General features: G+C 46.3%; 2 protein-coding genes and 1 non-coding gene across 3 annotated transcripts; 1 reads left to right on the forward strand and 2 right to left on the reverse strand.

The window, feature by feature from the left end:
- Positions 1-4261: 4261 nt before the first annotated feature.
- On the reverse strand, positions 4262-4334 carry trnK(uuu). Its single transcript has one exon. It is a non-coding gene; the product is annotated as a tRNA-Lys (tRNA).
- A 2538-nt stretch (positions 4335-6872) lies between these two features.
- On the forward strand, positions 6873-7493 carry ccmB (cytochrome c maturation protein CcmB). Its single transcript has one exon. It carries the CDS (start codon positions 6873-6875, stop codon positions 7491-7493), a length of 621 nt encoding a protein of 206 aa, YP_009241448.1.
- Positions 7494-8550: 1057 nt separating this feature from the next.
- On the reverse strand, positions 8551-11448 carry rpl2 (ribosomal protein L2). Its single transcript has 2 exons — positions 10571-11448; positions 8551-8668 (listed from the first exon to the last, which is right to left on the reverse strand). The coding sequence occupies exons 1-2, from the start codon at positions 11446-11448 to the stop codon at positions 8551-8553; spliced, it is 996 nt and encodes a 331-aa protein (YP_009241449.1).
- Between the last annotated feature and the right edge of the window lie 8864 nt (positions 11449-20312).

Consider the following 20312-nt stretch of genomic DNA (forward strand, 5'->3'; position numbering starts at 1 on the left):
ACGAATGCTGCTAGGGGAGTGCAGAATAGACCAGCTGAAGATGGAAGAGTGAACGTTGTCGAGCCTAGAGCCCGGGAAGCTCTAAAGGTAAGTTCAAGTCGGAAACATAGCGGGGGTTCTCAAGCTTAGGAGAGGAGACTGTTTCGCTGTCGTTAGATTGTGTGGCAACGTCAGCAGAAAGGAGGAGAAGACGGAAGGCTGTATTCAAAATCTATGTCGGAATTGGCCAGTGCAAAGATAATCATTGATGCTGGGAGTTTGGATAAGATAGCGTCCACGGAGATGGTAGATCAGTTGGGGCTAGGGAAGTTAAAGCAGGACGTCTGGTGTGACGTCGTCCTTATGGACGTATTACATATCCTACTCGGAAGACCTTGGTAATACGAGTAGGGTTCTACCTGCGTAGAGAGAACACCGCTTTACTTTTAACGGGAAACGCGGTTATTGCCATCAGAAGACTTTGGTTGGCTAAGGAGAAAGGGTGTTTGTTGGCATACCATTTCTGGACGTGGGAAAGAGTCCATAGAATGCTATGCCTTGATAGCAACAAAGCCAACTAGCAGAGCCGATTCGGGGATCGGTGGGATGCCGTAGCTTTAAGAGATAGGGGCGGAGGCAATCGGAAAGGCTTTTTAGGAACGAGGCCCCCTCCCTCCTATGTTGTAAAAGGGAAGTGCAGATCTTTATCTTTCTGCGACACTCTTCCGACTTGATGCCGCCCCTGAATCCACAAGTACCGGCTTGATTACCCCCTAAGATAAGAGGAGGATATAGAAGCAGATTTAGTTGCAGGTAGGAGCGAGTCTACCCTGCAAAGCGGCTTCTCGCTTATCCCCATTTGAAAATGAGGAGATCCGACGTCAAGTGCAGGAATTGCTGTCAAAGGGGCGGGAGAGTCTCAGTCCGTGTTCAACGCCTGCTTGACTAGCTCAAAAGGAAGCAGCTGGAGTGTGTAGATGGGCTTTGAATAAGAGTTGGGTGATTTATTTCCAATAATGCCAACGATGGATGAGATTATGGATTAATTGCCTGTCGGGAGCGTGTTACTTTTCAAAGCTTACCTTATATTATTAAAGAAAGGGGAAAGGGCTTTTTTTTATAGAGAGAGAGTAAGGGGGGTTTTCTGGGGCTTTGAAGCAGGGCCACTTATATTGCAAAACTTTCAGAGACGGGATGGAAAGTCTTTCGTGAGAAGAGATGGTAGGCTTGATACGGATACAGCTGCTTATCACCCACCTTAGAATCAAGCAGTTCAGTTCGACTATACCCGCCTTAATTCCCTCATTCAGGACAGATGGAAGCAGGTTATGGATCTGTTCAAGTTGGTCGATCAATCCCTCCTTTCTTTCCCCTGCCTCCGGACACCTTAGAATAGATTTGATTGGAAGGAGGGTGAGGAACGAACACAGTGGTTTGACTGCTGGGATCCCAATCGGCCTGCATCAGCGGAAAATGGAACTATCGAATCACGGGTGACTCGCTTTATCGGGATGGGAAGAATTGCAACATCGGCATTTCTTTCCTTCCCTAAATCGATCCACTAGTAGGTAGCGGTAGGAGAGATCCATTATGGTGGGATGGACCGTTCTCGAATTCCGGCCGGCATTTCTGTCAATCGGCGGAAGACTCACGCATACTGGGAGGGTACGACTTCAAGGGATGGACTCGATCGAACGGCCAACCACTTGCTATTTTTGTAGGAGATGAAATCCAAAAGACCATTATTAGCGTGTAGTAGATTGGCCCGAGTGCGTAATAGGCCAGTCGAGAAGAAAGAAAATCAATAGATTGAACGGTAGATAAAGGATCAGAGGATGAGAGGGGTAGATCTACCCAATATGGACCGATAACGGATGGTCCCCGCCAACTGCTTATCTCTCTTCCTCGCATTCCATTCATGACCTAACGACTATCCCTCTTTCGGGGAGGGAATCACTTGCTGGATCGAACCCAAGGATAGGTTTGATCGGCCGGGTGTTGGATCGAATGAACATTCAACCGCGTCATCACGGCAGCGATGGATGTCCAACCTTTAGATCTCTTCTTTCTCAATAAAGGCGGGTAAGGAAAGTCCGAAGGCTAATCCGGCAACTGCTGGCTAGAAGGCGAAAACCGCTTTTGCCAATCAAAGCCCCAAAACTAGTAAGGGCACGAGTGCCCCAGCAAGCCACCCCAACCCTACCGCCAAAGCTTGACTTTACTAAACAAGCAAGAAAGGCTCTTTCTATCTTATTAGTCAAGCGCTAACGAGCAAGAAAACGGATATGCCCTAAGAAGCAACTTCGTGCAGCTGCTGCGCCCTTGCTTCTTGCTTTAGAAAGATTGCTCGTTAGCTAGGCCGTTTTCAATAAGGCTCGCGCTAGGCGCTCACCTTTTTTGGCTAAGCCGTATCGTATCTTGCTGGTAATGGATTTATTCTTGAATCTTGCTTGGTTTAGGCAGGTAAGTGTTAAGAGGCTCTTGTTGGCTTTCATTAGGTATACATAGGTACACATAGGACTTTCTTGCAATACATAGTGGTTGGCTTCGAATCACATGAAGCCCATATAGATGTCCACTCCTATTTCCTCTACTCCCTGTGGGGAACACAATCAGTCCATACAAGGACCTACTGAGTCATCCACCCTTGCATCTATTTGATGCATCATCACATGGCCGTCGTGTAACTCCTCGAGAATCATGTCATTCGCCTGTCACGTGTTGCCACCAGAGTCATAAATACTCGAAGTAAGCTCCTGGCTCGCCCCTATCTCTAAAGGGGCTTACGAACGAGCGGAGTGCTTACGGCCGTGGTAGCTGCGAGCCTCCTGGGTCTTGCTCTCTCGTCTTTTTTCCTCCGCCTTCCTCTTGTAATTGACCCTTTCTTTTCTGCTACGCCTATCCATCCGTCAGATTGACATCCAGCCGGGTGAGCGATAGCGGCTCCTGTTTACTAATAGATCTGCCGCCGCTAGTATAACAAAAAAAAGCACATAAGGATCCAGAATATTAAAATATACTGATCACTGATCAGGATCATATAAAGCCCGGTATTCCCAGAAAGGATAGTCGTGATGTCCCTTCATGGCCGGCCTTTTCAGTATGGAGCCGAAGGCGAGGGTTTCCAGCAGGCCCCCTTCTCTGGCTTTTCCTTTAAGTGACAAGGGGGGTGAGGTAAGGAGTAGTATAAGAGTGGTTCGGTCATCGATAAGCCTCTCCTTATTCATTCTATAGGGCGGGGCTGCGGACCAACAATCCAGCAAAAGGGCTGAAAAGCTCCTTTATTAAACCTTCCCCTTTTAATAATAAGAAGGTAAGCATCAAAGCCCAGAAAACCCAACCTATACAAAGAGCTCTTTTCAGCCCCTACTCCTAACAAGTGAAAGTTGCTGGCACCCACCATATCTTGCTTCGGGGCCGATCTCTTGTATCGGAGCAAACAAATTCAATGATTTTCTATATTCTATTTATTTCTTTTTATTGTTGAGTTTTTTCCACCACAAACAGATTTGCCGCATGGATTGGATAGAGTCCCCTGATCTCGACATTCAAGCACGAATCCCTTGAGCGCTTCGGCGGCGGATAGCAGCATGGGCAAAGCACTCTGCTGCGGCGAGCAGCCGGTTCTTATTGCATTCACCAAGATAGTCTTGCTCGCTCCTGAACTCTGCGGCGAGTTCAGCCACCACCTCCGGGTCTGAGCTCTGCTCGAGCGTAGTCAGCCAGCTTCGTGACTTTGCTTAGCTTCCAGCGTTGCAAAGGGATAACCTTTCACTATCTAGGCGCCCTCGAAGGAGGGGTCCCACGGACTTCTTCCCCGAAGGTCAAGCCGTAGTTCCTGTCCCTGGGAGAAGTGGAAGGAGTTAGGAGGATGGAGCGCCCTTTGCCCTAAGAAATAGGCGGCTTCGCCTTCAAGCCGTCAATAAAATCGAGCTAATATGTGATCATGACAGTACACTGATGCATAGGTCTTCTTTACTTTACGGCCTTTTGATTATGATGCATCATGAACGTGCCAATATGTGATCGGGGTGAGCGGTGGTTAGATATAGGGGCGGCTTCGCCGGCTTGGATTGGAAGGAAGGGCTTCGCTTTCCGATCGCTTTTTGAGGCCGGTTTGGATGAGCGTGGGCAAGTTCGGGATTCACTATCGCTTTCCGCTTGGAGCGGCTCACCCCCTTGTCACTTAAAGGGCGAAGTCGCCGAAGCGAGTCTAAAGGCCAAAGAGTCATCTTTGAAGGCTACTATGCATCCTTATTCATAGTAGAGTGTAAGGTAGGTTTGGGTATAGCAGGACTTGAACCTGCGACCATTAGGTTAAAAGCCCAATGCTCTACCAACTGAGCTATACACCCCAAAAAAGATGTAGTAGTAAATAAGGATTGGTACGGAAAAGAGGCCGGCCCCCCTTCTTCTCATCATATTAAAGGAGCGCGGCTCTGTATGAGGCTCGTACTGCAGAGCAAGCGGAAGAAAACGTAAGGTCGCGCGTTAGCACTCCTGCAAGAAAACGGATGCGCTAAGGCGCAACTTCGCGCAGCTGCTACGCCCTTGCTTCTTGCCCCTTATTTCAAACTCAAGGAAAGCCTTGATCGATATGAGAAAGATGCGCTCAAGCGCCCAACCTAGTAAAGGGGCTTGGGCTCGAAAGCCGGCCTTACTCAACAAGCACCTTTCTTAGTAAGGTTGCTTGTTTCCACTCATTGAAGATTCTATCTACAAAAGAAGGTCAACGGGGGATACTCAAATAGCTCTCACTGACACCAGAGAAGGTGAGGTCGTCTTTCTTTCCAGCCGCCATACGGTTCGCCTTAAAGCCTTAAGGATCAGGGGAGGAGCAGTTATCTATGTAATTACGTTGTTGGCCGTTGTTCCGGTCGAGCACTCTCTTTTCTTTGTCCAATTCCGTCTTACCAAACAAGACTGACTTCTTACCAACCCGCGAAGGGTTGTGAGGCTGGACCAGGTACGAAGAATGAATCTATATCTGTGCACGGAAGTTGCTGGCCGGCGGCCGCTCAACTGTTCGAGCGCAATGCAGTGGTGTTGGTTCCGATTCGACAAAGGTAGAATGCCTGGTCGAAGGTCCAGTACAGTAGGTAGCAGGCGTGTTCGTTTTGGCTCCCGAGCGAGAACGATAAATAGGCGATGCACCATCCTTGCTGCTACGTACGTTTTCCTTGACTTGACAGATTCATTCAATTGAACCCACACTCAAAGGAGGACCACAAGCTCGGGGCTCGACGAAACGGAAAGTTTCAGCATGTTGAAACTTCTTGGGGTTAGCAGTGAAAGAAAGAGCCCGGCATTCATTTCTTCATGAATATTCATAGCTGAGTCTACTAAAAGAGGGACCAGCCTCGTCGTGGTGATTAGAGGACACCTCTGATCGTTCACCTCTAATGTGACACGTTCCCTCCCAGTTATATGATCAACGGGATCAGTCGGCTAGAGAGCGGGGCTATTCTTCTTCCGTGGAGACAAAGTCGTCCCTTCTACTGACCGAACCCTCAGTTCGGGGGCCTTCGTCAACATGTTACGAAGCTCCAGTCTTCGGTGGGTCACCATTACTTGACTTAGAAAGGCGAACATCTGGGCAAGGGAAAGCGCAGTGCGCCTGGTGCAAATGGCTTTCTTTTTTCATGATATACCAATCAGAATGGAGGGTCCTACCTACGTACATGATTGATAGAATCACTACGTAGGGGGGGCGGTCAACTTGATGCGGGAGAGGCATGAGTGCAGTTCGATCTTGTGGTGTATTCGTTTGTAGTGAGTAGGGCCTCTTTCTCGTTGATCAGTTCGCCTCCGCTCTATTGAAAAGTAGGAATTCCTACGGCGGTTTTGTCAACGAACGCGTCTCGGGCCGGATTGACTAACCTAACCCACCCTTAAGGAGGCTTTTCCATAGTTGGGTGTCCGCTTTAGTGTGATTTACGAAGGCTAGGCTAGGTTTGGTAATATCCAAAACAAATGAAAAGAGGTCGGGGTCGATAGGTGGCAGTTGGCAAGGAACTTGATCCCCCCCAAAAAAAGGGGGAAGCCGCGGTCGAACTCTTATTCTGGAAATAAGTCGGGGCCCTTTTACCAAGTCTACCAGATAGAAGATGATAGAGGGCCAACTATCGTTGCCTTGCACAAGACGGTGCCCTTTCACTTCGAGTTCCTTCCTTCGTAGTCAAATCTGATGATACGCTTTGGCGATGTTACCTACCAAATAAAAGGCCTGCTAGGTGATCGAAATCGCTCAGGTCAGTGAGGACTCACTCACTCACCTACTCCTTATCTATTTAAGACTTTCTTCTATCTACTTAATTTAAAAGGCGACCCGCCGCGCCGGGCTATAAGATAAGATAGAGTTCTTGTACTACTTGATTGACTGGTAAGAAAGAGCTTCCGTAAGAACTGGAAGACTCTTGTATGTACGGTAACCCTCTCTTCCGCTACTGGTGGACTGTTGCACAGAAAGGGCGACAGAAGCAACCTTTCTTAGCGCGCTTTTCAAGCGCTTAGCTTCTGCTAGTGGCGGGGCGGCAAGGCCATGTTGTTCAGTTGGAAGCCTAAGCCAAGAAGGTACGAACGAAGTGACGGGCCCCTTTAGAAGATAGGGGGCGGCTTTCTTGTGGTAGTAATTGCGAACATCTCTCCTCTTCTCTTAGCGTGCACAGTTTGCTTACATGCCGCCTTAGGCACATCTCTCTTTCTTAGTTTCACGCTGGACTAATGATAATGAATGAAAGTCAGTCTTTTAGTAAACGTATATAAGCAGCTGTTTAGTGTATAAGCAATTCTTTAGTGGTCGCACCGAAAGTACGGTGGAGGTTGGTTGAAGATGATGTTACGCGGCGTTCAGAACCAGTCTTGAAGTGAATGAATTAGAAAGAAGTAAGGAAATGAGACGACTCTTTCTTGAACTATATCATAAACAGATCTTCCCCTCCACACCAATCACGAGTTTTTCTCTATTCCTCTCGTATATCGTCGTAACGCCCTTAATGCTAGGTTTTGAAAAAGACTTTTCATGTCATTCCCATTTAGGTCCGATTCGGATCCCTCCGTTGTTTCCTTTTCCTTCCGCACCTTTTCCTCGAAATGAGAAAGAAGATGGTACACTTGAATTGTATTATTTAAGTGCTTATTGCTTGCCAAAAATCCTACTTCTACAATTGGTAGGTCACCGGGTTATTCAAATAAGTCGTGTTTTCCGTGGTTTTCCCATGTTACAACTTCCGTACCAATTCGGTCGATCCGGAATGGATCGGTTAAACATTCCATTAGGGAGCCTGGTCTTGACTCTTCTGTGTGGTATTCATTCTCGTTCGGCTCTTGGAATCACATCCAGCAGTGGTTGGAACAGCTCGCAAAATCCAACCACTTCACCTACTTCATTGCCCCCAACCCTTTCTCGTACCTCTATTGAAACAGAATGGTTTCATGTTCTTTCATCGATTGGTTATTCCTCTCCGTTCGTATCTCTTTTTCCAATTTCGGTCTCGATTAGTTCACAAGATTGAATGGCCAATTCTCCTCCGAACCCTCGATTCGATTGTTTTCCAAGAATGTTGAGCCGGGTATGTAAGCCATGTATCTGGGAGGAACTTAAATAAAAGAAGGGCTTTCGGTTTTTTGCACCCCGTTTTGGTCTTGCAGCTATTTTTAAAATATATATATAAGAATCCCTTTTTTAGAAGAAAGATTATATATATGTCCAATCTCTAGTGGTGGTGGAACCAACCAAGATGTATGTCGTCCGACCCGACCTCAGACTCTTTCTTCCCGACCTATTTGACTCTCTGGCCGTAGTTATTTAGGTGGTATTCCGAGATCGAATTCCTCCCAGGAACACACGAAACAAAGATATGAACTGGGTAAATAGAAATGGAAAAGAGATGTTTCTATTTCATCCAAATTAGAAGCTTTTTCTACATCCATATGATCTACTAAAGTAGATCGGTATTGACCATATAATAAAAGCAGATCTTGGTCCATGGAGTCCCAAGAAGGTAAGAACTCCAACCTGTCCGATGCTTCTTCGGCCAAATACGATATACAAGTGGGACCTGCACTATGAGCAAGCTGTGCGAAAAACCGCTTCTTTTTTCCGGTTCCGAAACAACTTGGGCGAAATAGGGTTCTACCGGGAAACCATGGATTTTTGAGTTTTCGCCATTGGTTACTGGTTGAGCCACTGGAATGGAATGAGATAAGAATCCCTGGAGATCTTTCCTCTCCACTTACTCGTAACAGGCTTTTCTTCTGTAGAAGACTTCTTCCGAATGGCATAATTGTCCGACACTACGTTCCTCGATCTTCAAAGAAAACTGACTCCTCCTACTCCTCCTTCTCCTTTAGGATAGGATCCTCCTTGGTCCTTCTTTCACTAATGGTCTCACCATTTTCTAGTAGTAGTAGTTCGCGCGAGGGACTCTCCTTTCTATCGCTTGCCCTTGCCTTTCACTCTCATTTGGTCTCTTTCTTCTATAAAATAAAGCGAAGCAAAGCGCATGGCAAAGAAGCAGCCAGCTGCTTGCCCCCTTCCACTCGGCCTTTCTTCGCTGTGTGAATAAGGTCTTAGTCTGTATGGGCATTCTGGGCAGGTCGCAATAAGTCGCTAGTCGAAGGTTTAGACCAATCGCAATTCATCACCATCTTGCCCGCTTCCAATTGATGACTGGCTATTATATAAGTGTTGACCTAAGCCCCTGCGCAGGGGCTCGGCTCCCGAACCGTACGTGAGCTGTCTCGTACGGCTCTTCCTAAGAACTTGAAGCCCCCTCTCTCTAAATAGAAAAAAATGCATTTACAAGACAAAAAAGACTTTTTCAAAAAGCCTTCGCCCTCCTATTCAACGGGGCTATTAGAGAAGCAGCTTCGTTCCTTGACTTCTTTTCTCAGTCAAGCTTCCTTGTTCCTTAGTGTAGTCTCGGTCCATAGTTGTTGACTCCGTTCCTTATAGCCTAGTCTATATCCACAGCTGACGTGACTCCGTACCGACGCCTTTCCCTTTGTATAGTATACGGCTAAGTGACTTCGTAACCTCAACGTACTTTTTTTCTTACTGTAGCATAGGCCTTCGTCGGGCTTTCGTCCCTTCGCCTATAGACGGCGGCTTGGCTTCGCTATCGCTCATGACTTGGTATAGAGCCGTGTAGTCGTCGGTTTTACCACCAGAATGCCTATGAGATAGTGGTCGGCCTTTCGAATGCCTTCTTCCTTACTTTTCTGAGAAGCCCTTTACGACTATACTATAAAGGACAGGGGGGTGTTCACCTTTGGAAACTTAGCTACTTAAGTCCTTCTCAGAAAGTCAAAGTAAAGGCGAACGGCATTCTGTTCTACAGCTACAACACTGAATATTTCTTATTAATATTAAACATCTTAATAGTAGAACTACTTTCGTACTACTAAACAAGGAAACCTTCGGTTCCCTTTGTTTGAATAAACGCCGCTTATTTTAGTTTACATTCAAACCAAAGTAAACCAAGCCTAAGCGGTCACGACATCTTGTTGATATTGATTGAGGAGTTTGATGGAGTTTAGCTGACTGAATCCATAAACCTAGAAAGTCGCCGTCACTGGTACTTTTTTATTTTAATTTGACTCTATAGGTAGGTATCGGCGGGGCTTGCGTAATGTAGTTGTAGTTAAGGCTGAAGTAGCGCTTTTTATTTTAGAAGATCTACTGAAGTACCAAAGGCGAACGGGGCTCCCAGGCCGGGACGTCTGGCAGAATGCTTGGCCTCCTGCGCTGGAAGCGAGACCCGAAGGGTGAGCTTATGGCGGTTAGCTTCTAGCACTAAATAATAGGCATTAGGCATTCTGAGCTGAAAGGAGGCAAGCAAATGAAGGGAGGCATTACGGGCCGACTACAAGAAAAGCAAAGCTTCGTAGACTCGGTCAAGTCGCTTATAGAATGCCGACGACTATTTTCCACTTAATTAATAAGTGAAGGGGAGAGGGAAGCGAGGCTTAGCGAGCTTTATAAGGCCGACCACTACATAAGCCGCTGGCGGAGAAAGCTCGAAGAGCTTCCCTTCATTCATTACTAAGCCAAGGTCCCAGGTCTCCGAGTCAGCCCGCGCTTTTTCGAAGAATCCTGCACCCATGGGCATACGGCCTGGCAGGCCTTCCCTTTCCGCCGGAGCTTCATGGGCGTTGCCCCGTTCCCCAATCAGATGTTTGGATGTGAGCTATACTCCGCGAGGAGCCAAACGGGCGTATGGCCTTGCCATTTGACCTCTTTTCCCGTGTGACTAGGAATGCTCAGTGACAACCTCTCAATTGTCACCGCCTGACCTCTCTTGCTACCACGGTAGCACCTAGTGTGGTCAGCACCAATCGTGTTCGGGCAACGAAGCTTACACTCATTCACATTGGTTCATCCTGCTATGCCCTGGGCCTTTTGCTCTTCTAACGTAAAAGGTGGCCGGCCATTCGTCAAGGCCCAGGAATCCGCTGGACATCTCAGCGGCGGGATTTGATACCCGCATCCGATCGAAGTTGCATTTTAGTGCTCCCCTAACATAAAGGGGAGCTTTTTCTAAGTGGGTCGCTTCGCGCAAGACATTGCTTAGGACCAACGGGTCACACGACAGGTGCACGATCTACTTTGCACGTTCCATCCTTCAGCCCTTCGCCTATCGGCTTGGCAGGCAAGCTACCTTGATCCGTCTTCGGCTTCGATTCGTTACGCTCAGAAGCTCCAACAAGCCCTAAAGTCTCTTGCCGCCTAAAACTCTGCCAAGAGAGCGCTGCTTTACGTTTGATCCTATGTACCCATAGAATGCTATGCGTTCTCCACTTTCGGATCTCGCAAAGAGAGAACGTGTTTTTTCCTCTGACTTTCTCTCTCATTCGCGGAGCGAAGAAAGCGGGCTTTGCCCCAGCTACCGCTATCCTTGGGAAACCAAAAGAGCTACCGAAGGAAAGGGATGCAGTCTCTCCCTTGGCCTTTGGAGAGGAGAGGGCAGAGAAGAAAACGTCCTTCGCGCAAGTTTTTTTGCTTCCTGCGTCCTTACTAGTAAAAAAGGGGCTCTTCGACCAAGAAGGCATTCTGGTAGGAAGGCCGACCACTACATAAGTCGCCATCCGTCCAGGAGAGAAGCAAGCTACCTTTCTTTGATCCCCCTTCCCGGGCAGGGAAGAGAACGAAAATGGACCGCAGATGGTAGTCGTGGTTGATTCGAGGATCTTACGCGGCGGAGCGAACTCTTCTATCGTCTTGCATTTTCTCTGGCGGACCCCCCCCCCGGTCCATCGTACTGGAGCGATTCGAGAAGAACGATTAGGCTCATATTCTATCCTTTCTACAATGCCTATAGACGAAGTGCTTCGTTTCAGATCAATTCTTCGCTGCAATCGCTTCGATCCACCCCCTCGGTGAAAAACCGTAATACGCCCTGAGGAATTCCTACCAGCAGACTTCCCTGTACTCAAAGTGAATTGTCTAAGTGCTCTCCTTTGTCTCATTGTTTATCTCGTAATCATTCGATTCCGCCCCTAAAGCTAGCTCCTACTCCTCCTCCTTCTCCTTTAGGATAGGATCCTCCTTGGTCCTTTTTACATAACACTCTTGGCCGCCCAAGAGGACTGGCTATCTTTCTCTTTATACGCAATATCTTGAAAGGCAAAGAAAAACAGCGCACGGACAGGAAAGGACGACGTACTATGAGACTTTCTGTTTTATTAATCTCCGCGAGCTTAATTCTTCTTCGATATCCATATATTTTCTATATGGTTCAAACAAACATAAGAAATAGCGGGTTCCTGATAGAGGGAAATCCACAGTTACATTCGGAATTTAAGTACATCTTAATCTCTTTTTGCCTTTATTCATTCATTACAATGAGAAATTTCCACTGGATTTATTGTTCTAAAAGCGTAAGTCAGATTTTTTAGAAAATACCTTTCTGGGTTGCTTTTGCTTTTCCAGCATTCGCCCCTTCAGTAGCCTTTTGCGCGGGTCCTGCTCCTGCGCTTCCTGACCTCAACGAGATTCCAGTAGGCCTTTCGCCTGCTGAAATAGCGCAATTGCATCGGGAGACTGAAGAGAATGCCGCCCAGTGTGACAGGCTCTTGCAAGAAATCTGTGTGCAGGCAAGAGAAGTTGCCCGTGAGCAGGGAGGAGTGCGGGACGAACTCATGCTGGAAAAACTCGTCGACGCCGTCAAGTATCTTGCAGACGTGGACGAGTTGCCCGAGGAGAAAGGAATCCCCGCTCTCATTGAGGTCAGGGGGGAAATCACTAAAAAAGAGCCCTCGACCATTTGGTTTTATATCGATCAAGAAATGAAAAGGTGGGGCGGTCGGGGTCTATGCTGAATTCTTTTTCTTAGATAGAATGAATGGAAAAGGGGTGCTTGTGTTGTGGTTTTCGTAGTTGCAAGAATTTTTTTTTCGAGAAAAGGTCCTGTCAAGTCGGTCCGCTAACGCCTTATCTTCCTATTTATAAGCCACAGCTTACTTCGACGTTTTCAATTTCCCATAGAGGAACTGCTTCCTGCGTCTGCGGCCGTTGCAGCTAAACTAACGGAGGAAGGAGGAGGGGAGGGGGGGGGGACATCAAATGGATTTTTGTTAACACAGAACTGGAAGAGGTTCGATTCCTCTTTGATGTTGTTAAGCCAAGAGCGCAAAGCGCATGCGCGAAATGAGAGCTAGAGGAATGGGAAGACAAGAGAATGCCCGGGTACTCCATCTACCAAAAGAAATGATTGAAATAGAGCGAAGAATGGAAAGGCAGGCTGCGAAGGCGCTGACTCAAAGGCTGATAGGATTGAACTCAAAGGGAAAAGGAAATAGGCTAAGCAAGAGGATTTACCATCGATCGTGAAAGACGAAGTGACTCACCAAGAGCATTGCCCATCAGGGGCTGCGGGGACAGGAGCTAGAAGAACTAAACCAAAAGAAAATGGCCGTAGAAGGCTAGCTTTCAGAATAAGAAAAGGCACCTTATTAGCACGATAGGGGGATGCTTAGACAAGAAAAAAGCATTCAACAAAACTTCAAAAATTCTTTCTTAGGAAGGAATGGAAAGATAGGAAGCTTGGAGAGCTAATGGAAAGAAATAGAAATAACAGATCTGCGATAGAAGTCGAATACAATTAAGTAACTAGGGGCAAGATACAGACTTTAGAGCGTCAAGTCATACACAAATCGGAGTGACTTCACTACCTGAAGAAAGAAAGCTGCTTCGGCAGGGTCGAAGAAGACGTGTAAGACACCGAGGGGCCGGGGCTTCTTTATTGTAAGGCGTCTAGAAGCCCAATTTTTGTCATGTCTTATGGGCACACAAATGTTCACAAAGGAAAAGGCTCTCCATGGGCAGCGTCTGCTTCGGCTCAAAGCGAATAGGCTGGCAGTCTTGAAGCGACGGAGAATTCTTTAACTGTTCGGTGTCGGCATCTTTTCCTACTTCTAACTGTTCTCCTAACCGGGCAAGGTAATCGGCTAACCGGGAATTCATCTTCAGAGCTAAGTCCCAAGGAGACAGGTTGAAATGTACGGGCGTAGGTTAGCGTCTCGTCCTACAAATGATAGCCTTTGAAGGCCGCCCACGGGATGCGCTGTACGGTAGTAGTTTATGTTAGCTGCTTATCCGGTGCCTTCTTTACGACTTTCGACCAAGCCATTATTGAAGAAACTCTTGTTTAGTCAGGACGTCGTTCCCGTCCCTTGTGGTGCTTTTTCAACCCCTTGCTTTGACTTGGTAAATTTCATCTGGATTCGCTCCAATTCCAAGAGATACCGCATTATCTGCATCACCAGTTCTAGGCGTATACTATGTTCCAGAGCCTTTAGTTTAGTTGCAGAGCTAGAAGCTACTATATATAGATAGTGCCCGATTTCTATATCCTGCCTGCGAATCGAAGCTCTTATCTCTCTAGCTCATGAATAAATCACCCGCCGGAAAGGAATAGCCGGAATAGAATGAAGGAATGATTCAATCTTCCATCATTTCAGAGCCGACGCCTCCTTTTCTGCCTTTCTATCTATACTTCCCATCCCAGCAAATTATGGAACAAGCAACGGCTTTCGCGCGAAAAAGTTTTTTTGCTGGGTCTCGCTTGCACATTTCTGGGTTTGACCTTTCGTCCCTTAGTCTCACTATGTTCAACTAAGCCACTTCGTCCCTAGACTCGGATTTGCACGCCTTTCAAAACCTCAAAGGCGCAATCCAGTTAGGGGTGGAACTGCGTTTTATCGCTGCCAAGCTTCCGGTAGCGAGAGCACGACCACTTATAACCGACTTACTTGATAATGCCTCCACCCTTTCTGACCTCTACCAACTGAGTGACGAATTGGATAACCCATCCAGTCCTCTATCGCATCGAATTGACGAATTCATTCTGTTGTGTAAAACCAGTGAAGGTGGTGGTGCTCAAACACCAAGTGGGGCTGGGGAGCGAAATTGCTAGTTTTCTTTATATTCTCATTGAAGAAAAGCGAATTTACGAGGTTTCAAGAGCGTGGTAGCTCGACCCTCGGTAGAGTGGCGAAGCTGTGAACGAATGGGTTAGGCGAAAAGGGGAGGCGGGGATCACCTCTAACAAGCGTATGCTTTCGAGTCTAGATTTTCACTCTCGACTTTCGCCATGTAAGGAAAAAGATTGTGGTTCGATTCCACAGCGTGCTTCTTTTATCCCATCAATCAACGCCTGCTGCACAGAAAGAAGAAAGAGGCTCGAGGTTCTAGTATAGATAGGGAGTGAAAGTTCATAACATTACTTGGGATGGGAAAAAGTGGTTGATGCTAAAAAAGACGGGGTTTCATCAAGCTTTCACTTTTTCGATCGACCTCACCGACAGATGATCGAAGGCCTTAACTAGTAAAATATAAAGAAAGATCTTTAAGTCAATTAAATAAACTAGTCAATTTCTGGTCACTAAAAAGTGAACTTCCTTCCTTCGACAGTCGGAAAGTCTCTTAGGCGGTCTGAGGATACCAGCTTCGCGGGACCGCAGTCCAACTCAAGGCTAAGCTTTACGGTCCTGCCGCTTTCTCGATCAACTAACCGAACTCTTGAAGACAAGGAAAGGGACTGATTCACAAAGGAGTCCGGCACCGACCCGGATAGATGATGCCCTATCGCACTCCCTTCGATCCGCTATCAATCCGCTTGATCAAACAAACGAAAACAGTCAAGTGATGCTTCTCTTTTATTGTAATCTTTTAGCAGGGAGCTTGGGATGGGCCCAAGTAAAGGCCAGCTAGTGTCCTATAGCGCGCTCCCTTTCTTTTGGTATCTTTCGCTTGGAACCTAATCCGCGAAATGGATACAAAAAAGGTGGCAAGTTTTTTCTCAATCGAGAGTCATTTCCCTTAGTGACTGACGAATGGAATCAACCAGATCTTTACTTAACTTGTTTTTTGTTGCTCTCTTTTGTTCCAACGAATGTCGTATCTTGCTTCTCTTGTGCCCTCTCTTTCTATCGCAGCCCCTTTCTTCTTTTTAACTCGAACTGTGGTACACGACCTCCTTTTACTGGAAAGACCTCTATTGGACTGGGAAGTAGCGCGGGAAAGTATGAAATGCTCATTTGCTAGTTAAGTAGATCCTTTGTAAAGTGTATTCCTTCCTTGGCAGTACGGAAAGTCTGTATCTATAAGGAAGTCTCGGGGCTCCCAAGTACACGATTGTTTAGGTGTGTGCTAAAAGCGCTTCCTTTAATGCCAGCCTGTATCTGAACCCCCTTTCCATATCTCGGAGAAGGTATGCAAGCAAGTCATCTGTGCTAATAAGTTCCTGCCTTTTTTTTATAGGTAAGACATGGGGCAATAAGCCCGCTTTCACAAATTCCCGTCTTTCTCGATCGAAAGCTAAGCGTGCCAAACCATCTAAGCAAAGTCCTATTTGTCAAAGAAGAGAGCCAAGACAAGCTCAAGTCATCCGGGATAAGAGAAGGTCCTATCCTAATAAGCCGGGGTAGGACCGGTCGAATAAGCAGTAATTCATCTTTGCGTAGATGAAGAATGGGCTACTTCCTCACAGATTGAAGACTTTAATACCAAGAAAGATCCTTCTGAAACATAATATTTTACTACCTCAATAAATGCCCGAGAGCATTCAATAAATCTTCTCTTCCTCTATCTACCCCAGCCTCGGTTCGGTCGGTCATGGGGCTTCCCTCTGCCAAGAATTGAGAGAAGATATTTCGCTTTTACTCAGTACACAGATTCGGATTAGTCAAAATAGAACTAGACAGATCAAGGTGCGGAAGGCAAGCAGCAAATCCAATCCTTTTAAAAGAGAACCTGAATCCCCTCTTTCTGCCCTACTTCATGCCAATCACTCTCCTTCCTTCCCCAAGAGCCAACCATGGCATGGCATTCGATGCATCAAAAATTTCATTGCCTTCCTCTAGAGCATCGGATTCAATAGCAAGGGTTATTCAACTAAGACCGGATTCTGTAGCAGAGGAGAGCAGGAAAGAGACAACAGCGGTTATTCTAATTGAATGTCAACCCGCCTATTCTGATTCACTTTACCCAATAAAGGGCTATGCGAAATAGGGATTGCTGCTTCCACTGCGCTACCTTCCTAAGCCCTTACTCCTTTTCCTTTTGCACCTGCCTTGTCGAAGTAGAAGATGTGGCATTAGTTCGAAAATACTTTCTTAAAGTGGCGAATCGGCTTCTCCCTAACAGGGCATTCTATGCATCTTCAGCTAGCTTTCCCCCGCCGCCTACTATCTAGCTGCAATCCTTCCCTTAACCCTAATCATGCTTAAGACATGGAATTGGATGCTTCTTACCCCAAAAGTCAATAAATAGAAGAGTGAGGAGGGATTTTTTGGCAAAGCAAGACTGATTAGCTCGCCTAAGGGTCGTAGCGGAAGAATTCCTCATCTGCGAGCTATTGGGGATCTATTCTCAGGAAGGAATGAAAGGACTGACTTTCCTTACCTAATAACATCTTAATCTACGATCTACGAATAAGAAATAGGAGCATCTAGCCGAGTAGCAGTCAGTAGGCGGAGAAGAAGTCAAAGGCGAATATCTCTTTGCCCCCCTCTTCAGTCAATGCTTTGGCCTTCGTCTCTTTTGCCCTTTTAATTAGTTTTTTGCATGTGTAGGGGCACTTTTTTAACCTAATCGATAGTTGTTAGGATGAATCACACGTGGGAGAGATATGAAATCTCTGAGCAGACTTAAATCCCTTACTTTGCCATTCTTTCCAGAATAGGATTTTGCTTAATATCATTTGGATGGACTCAGATCCTTTCATGTAGGAGAGTCTTTGATGGGCTTTGAATTTGGATAGATCCAGTGGGCCTTCTTGCATGGACTTGGGCTTGCTTACTGGCTTCGCTGAGGATGGGATTCCCTACCCGATGAGTCTGGCTAGGCTATTAGGCACCTTTGGTCTAGGCTTTCTCAGGCCTATCCAGAAGTCTGAAGTTCCGTCTACAGAAGGTCTAATTCTGAGCCGAAGCTCTATTTATTGCCCTATTCCCTTTCCTGACCAAAGTCACTAAGGAGGGGCCGGGGCGGACTGCAATTCGTCTGAGCTTAGTCTTCTCTTCTGAGACGATTGGAGGCTGGGGAAAGGGCACTCTTGAAGAAGGGCCTGCCGTACGTAGGGGTGAAGAAAGCTCCTTCTCTTATAGGAGAGGCGCTATTGAATGAAAAAGAAAGTCTTCAAGAAGTGAGAGAAGGAATCATAAAAGAAATAGCTTTCGACTAAAGACGCAGACGATGAGCAAAAGTCTGCTTTAATAAAGTAGCTCGGGGGAACCTTAAGACAGGACATCGGGGCGAAGGTATGAAGGTACGGCAATGCAGCCCAGTCTGGTCTGAGGAGGAGTGGGACTGTGAAAGCTGCAGCAAAGGGAAAGGACTTTCACCAGTTTCTTGAGTGAGAAGCGGATGTTGGTGAAAAAAGGAAGTTGAGTTCAAGTTTGGAGCACATGGCATAAGCCAAAGATCCCGGGATGACTCTAAAAGCTAACGAGATGATTCTGGTTAAACCGGGCATTCCTCAGAGCAAGGAAAGATCTTTCAAAAATAGAATCAAGAGAAAGCGCTAGAACCGATGTAAGTAAGATCCGCTACAACTAGAAGTCGATCTGGTACCTTCCTCAGGGTACTCAACAACTAGAGTCATCTCCCTTTCTCCTTTTAGCTTTAGTCGGTCGAGTAGCTTATTCGAACGTTGTGAACTCATTCCTGCCTTTGCAATACCAGCGCATCTTGTGCCACAGAAGCGGTTGTGCTCTGCCTCTTCCCCTCTATCAGAAGATTGCCTTGTGTGGAAGGTTGACTCTGAACTTCAGTCAATGGGAGGAATCCCCTTATCTAAGGTTCTTTGTATGGCACTCTAAACTCTCTTTCTTACGCGAGACAGAAAGTGTAACTACCGAAGCTCTTTCAACTTGTCCTGTCTTTGGATAAGTATTGCGGTTAAGTCAGTTAACAAGATGAGAGTCGGAAAATTGAAATAAGAACTGTCAAGTGATTCTTGAATGCTTCTACTTATGTAGATGGAGTCCAGTACGCTACTATATATACTTAAAATTCCCAAGACAATATCGGGAGTACCCATCTTATGTGATATGTAACTAGATCGTCAAACTCTTTCCCGCTATACCCAGCCGATTCTCAAGGACAAAAGGTATAGCATTACATTTTAACAGACAGATGAAAGCTAGGTCTCTACTCCTTCTTCATGAGGAAGAAAGGCCTTGTTATCATCTAGATCGACGTAAGGTGCGTAGCGGTGTAGAGTCCAACTAAGACTTCCATGAAAGGTCTCATTCATCTTGATTGAGGAGTTTCTTACTGACCGCTAAACCTGCTCCTTCTGAGAATGGTTTTACCCCGCTCCTCAATCTTATTCTGTTTCCGATCCTGCTTCAGATTCTCTTTCAGTTGTGGAAACAAGCCCCTATTCCTATCGGTTGAGTAGCCCAAGCTCCTTAAGTATTGTCCCCTCTCCTGTGAAAGAAAGAGGTTGATGCACCCAGCTACCCGAAGTAGAGCTTTCTTTGTCCCACCTTTCCTTACTGACTTTCCTAGTTTAGATAGCGTATTGAGAATCATGTCAAAATACACCAAGACCTGGGCCCAGGTTCTCTTTCTTCAAGAAAGGGTAGCTTTAAACAACCCGGTTCCAAACACACCAAACAAGCAAGCGACTCCCCTTCCTTAGCGTACCCGTCCATTAAGGCATTCTTCCTTCTTGCGTATGTGTTATAGCTCATAGCTCTAAGCCCCAATTCCTTGGTGAAAAGAGCTGTCGCCTTTAAATCATCGAAAAAAGAAAAGAAGGAACCGCTCGAAAGGGACCACACAACAATGGCTCATAACTGGAAAACATAACAACAATGTCTCCTAGCTGCAAAAGAATGGCTCCCAACTGAAAATTTCTCTCGATCACTCTCTAACAGAAAGCCATTTTCCCTTTCGCAAAAAGTAAACTTGGACTTCTTTCCTAAGCGGAGATTTGGACTACATGGACCTAAGCAACCCGCCGACAGGGGCAGCCTTTCACTGTTGGAAACTTTGATTTAGATTGGTAGGATTCTGTCTAATCTTTCCTAATTTATAAATTGCACTCAATCAACATAGTTTCCACTCATTCCTTCTCGACCGCCTCTTTTCTAGTCACTTTTGATCAAATCTTTCTTGTGATTTTCTATTCTCTTATGAGAAATGGTTTGCTTCGTTTGAGCCGTCGTCGCTTAATGCATGTAGGGGGGCTGGGGCTTTTCCCCCACGACCCCTTTTAAAGGAGAACCAGAAGAACAACAATGAACTCAAAGCTAATGAAGGAGATCCGCAACTTGAACAAGGTACACGGGATCTTTCCTACCCCTTTCTATTTCGACTTCTTTGAAAGGTGAAAGAGTAAGAAGCTAGACCGACTTGCTCTTAAATTAAAAGCAGCAAGAGCAAGTAAGTAGGCTTTTCTCCGCAAGAACAATCTTGACTTTCTTTATACTTTATAATATAAGGCCCTTTAAACGATCGTAAATGGCCTGAAATGTAACGACCTATGAGAGAAGGGTTTTTAGAAAAGAAAGCGTACCAATCCGGCAAACAAAGCAAAAACAACGGCTCCTACATAAATACAATAGAATTGAAATGCTGTCACTAGAACGGACCACACAAATAACATCTTTCTAGCCGCCTAAAGGAAGTATTCAAAGATAAGATAACGCTATGCGCACACAAGCTAACTTCAGGTATGCAGTTAGTTCTCAAGCGATTCCTTCGGATCTTAGGTGCGACCTTAGGGAGCTTGTTTTGGCAGCTACTCTCTTATAGTTATGTGTCCTGGTTTCCGAGTTCTAGTTCAAGGCAGGGCAGGACGGGACTCACGGGGGTTGGG

This window comes from Nicotiana sylvestris, mitochondrion, assembly GCF_000393655.2.
Source record: "Nicotiana sylvestris cultivar TW 137 mitochondrion, complete genome".
Classification (NCBI taxonomy): domain Eukaryota; kingdom Viridiplantae; phylum Streptophyta; class Magnoliopsida; order Solanales; family Solanaceae; genus Nicotiana; species Nicotiana sylvestris.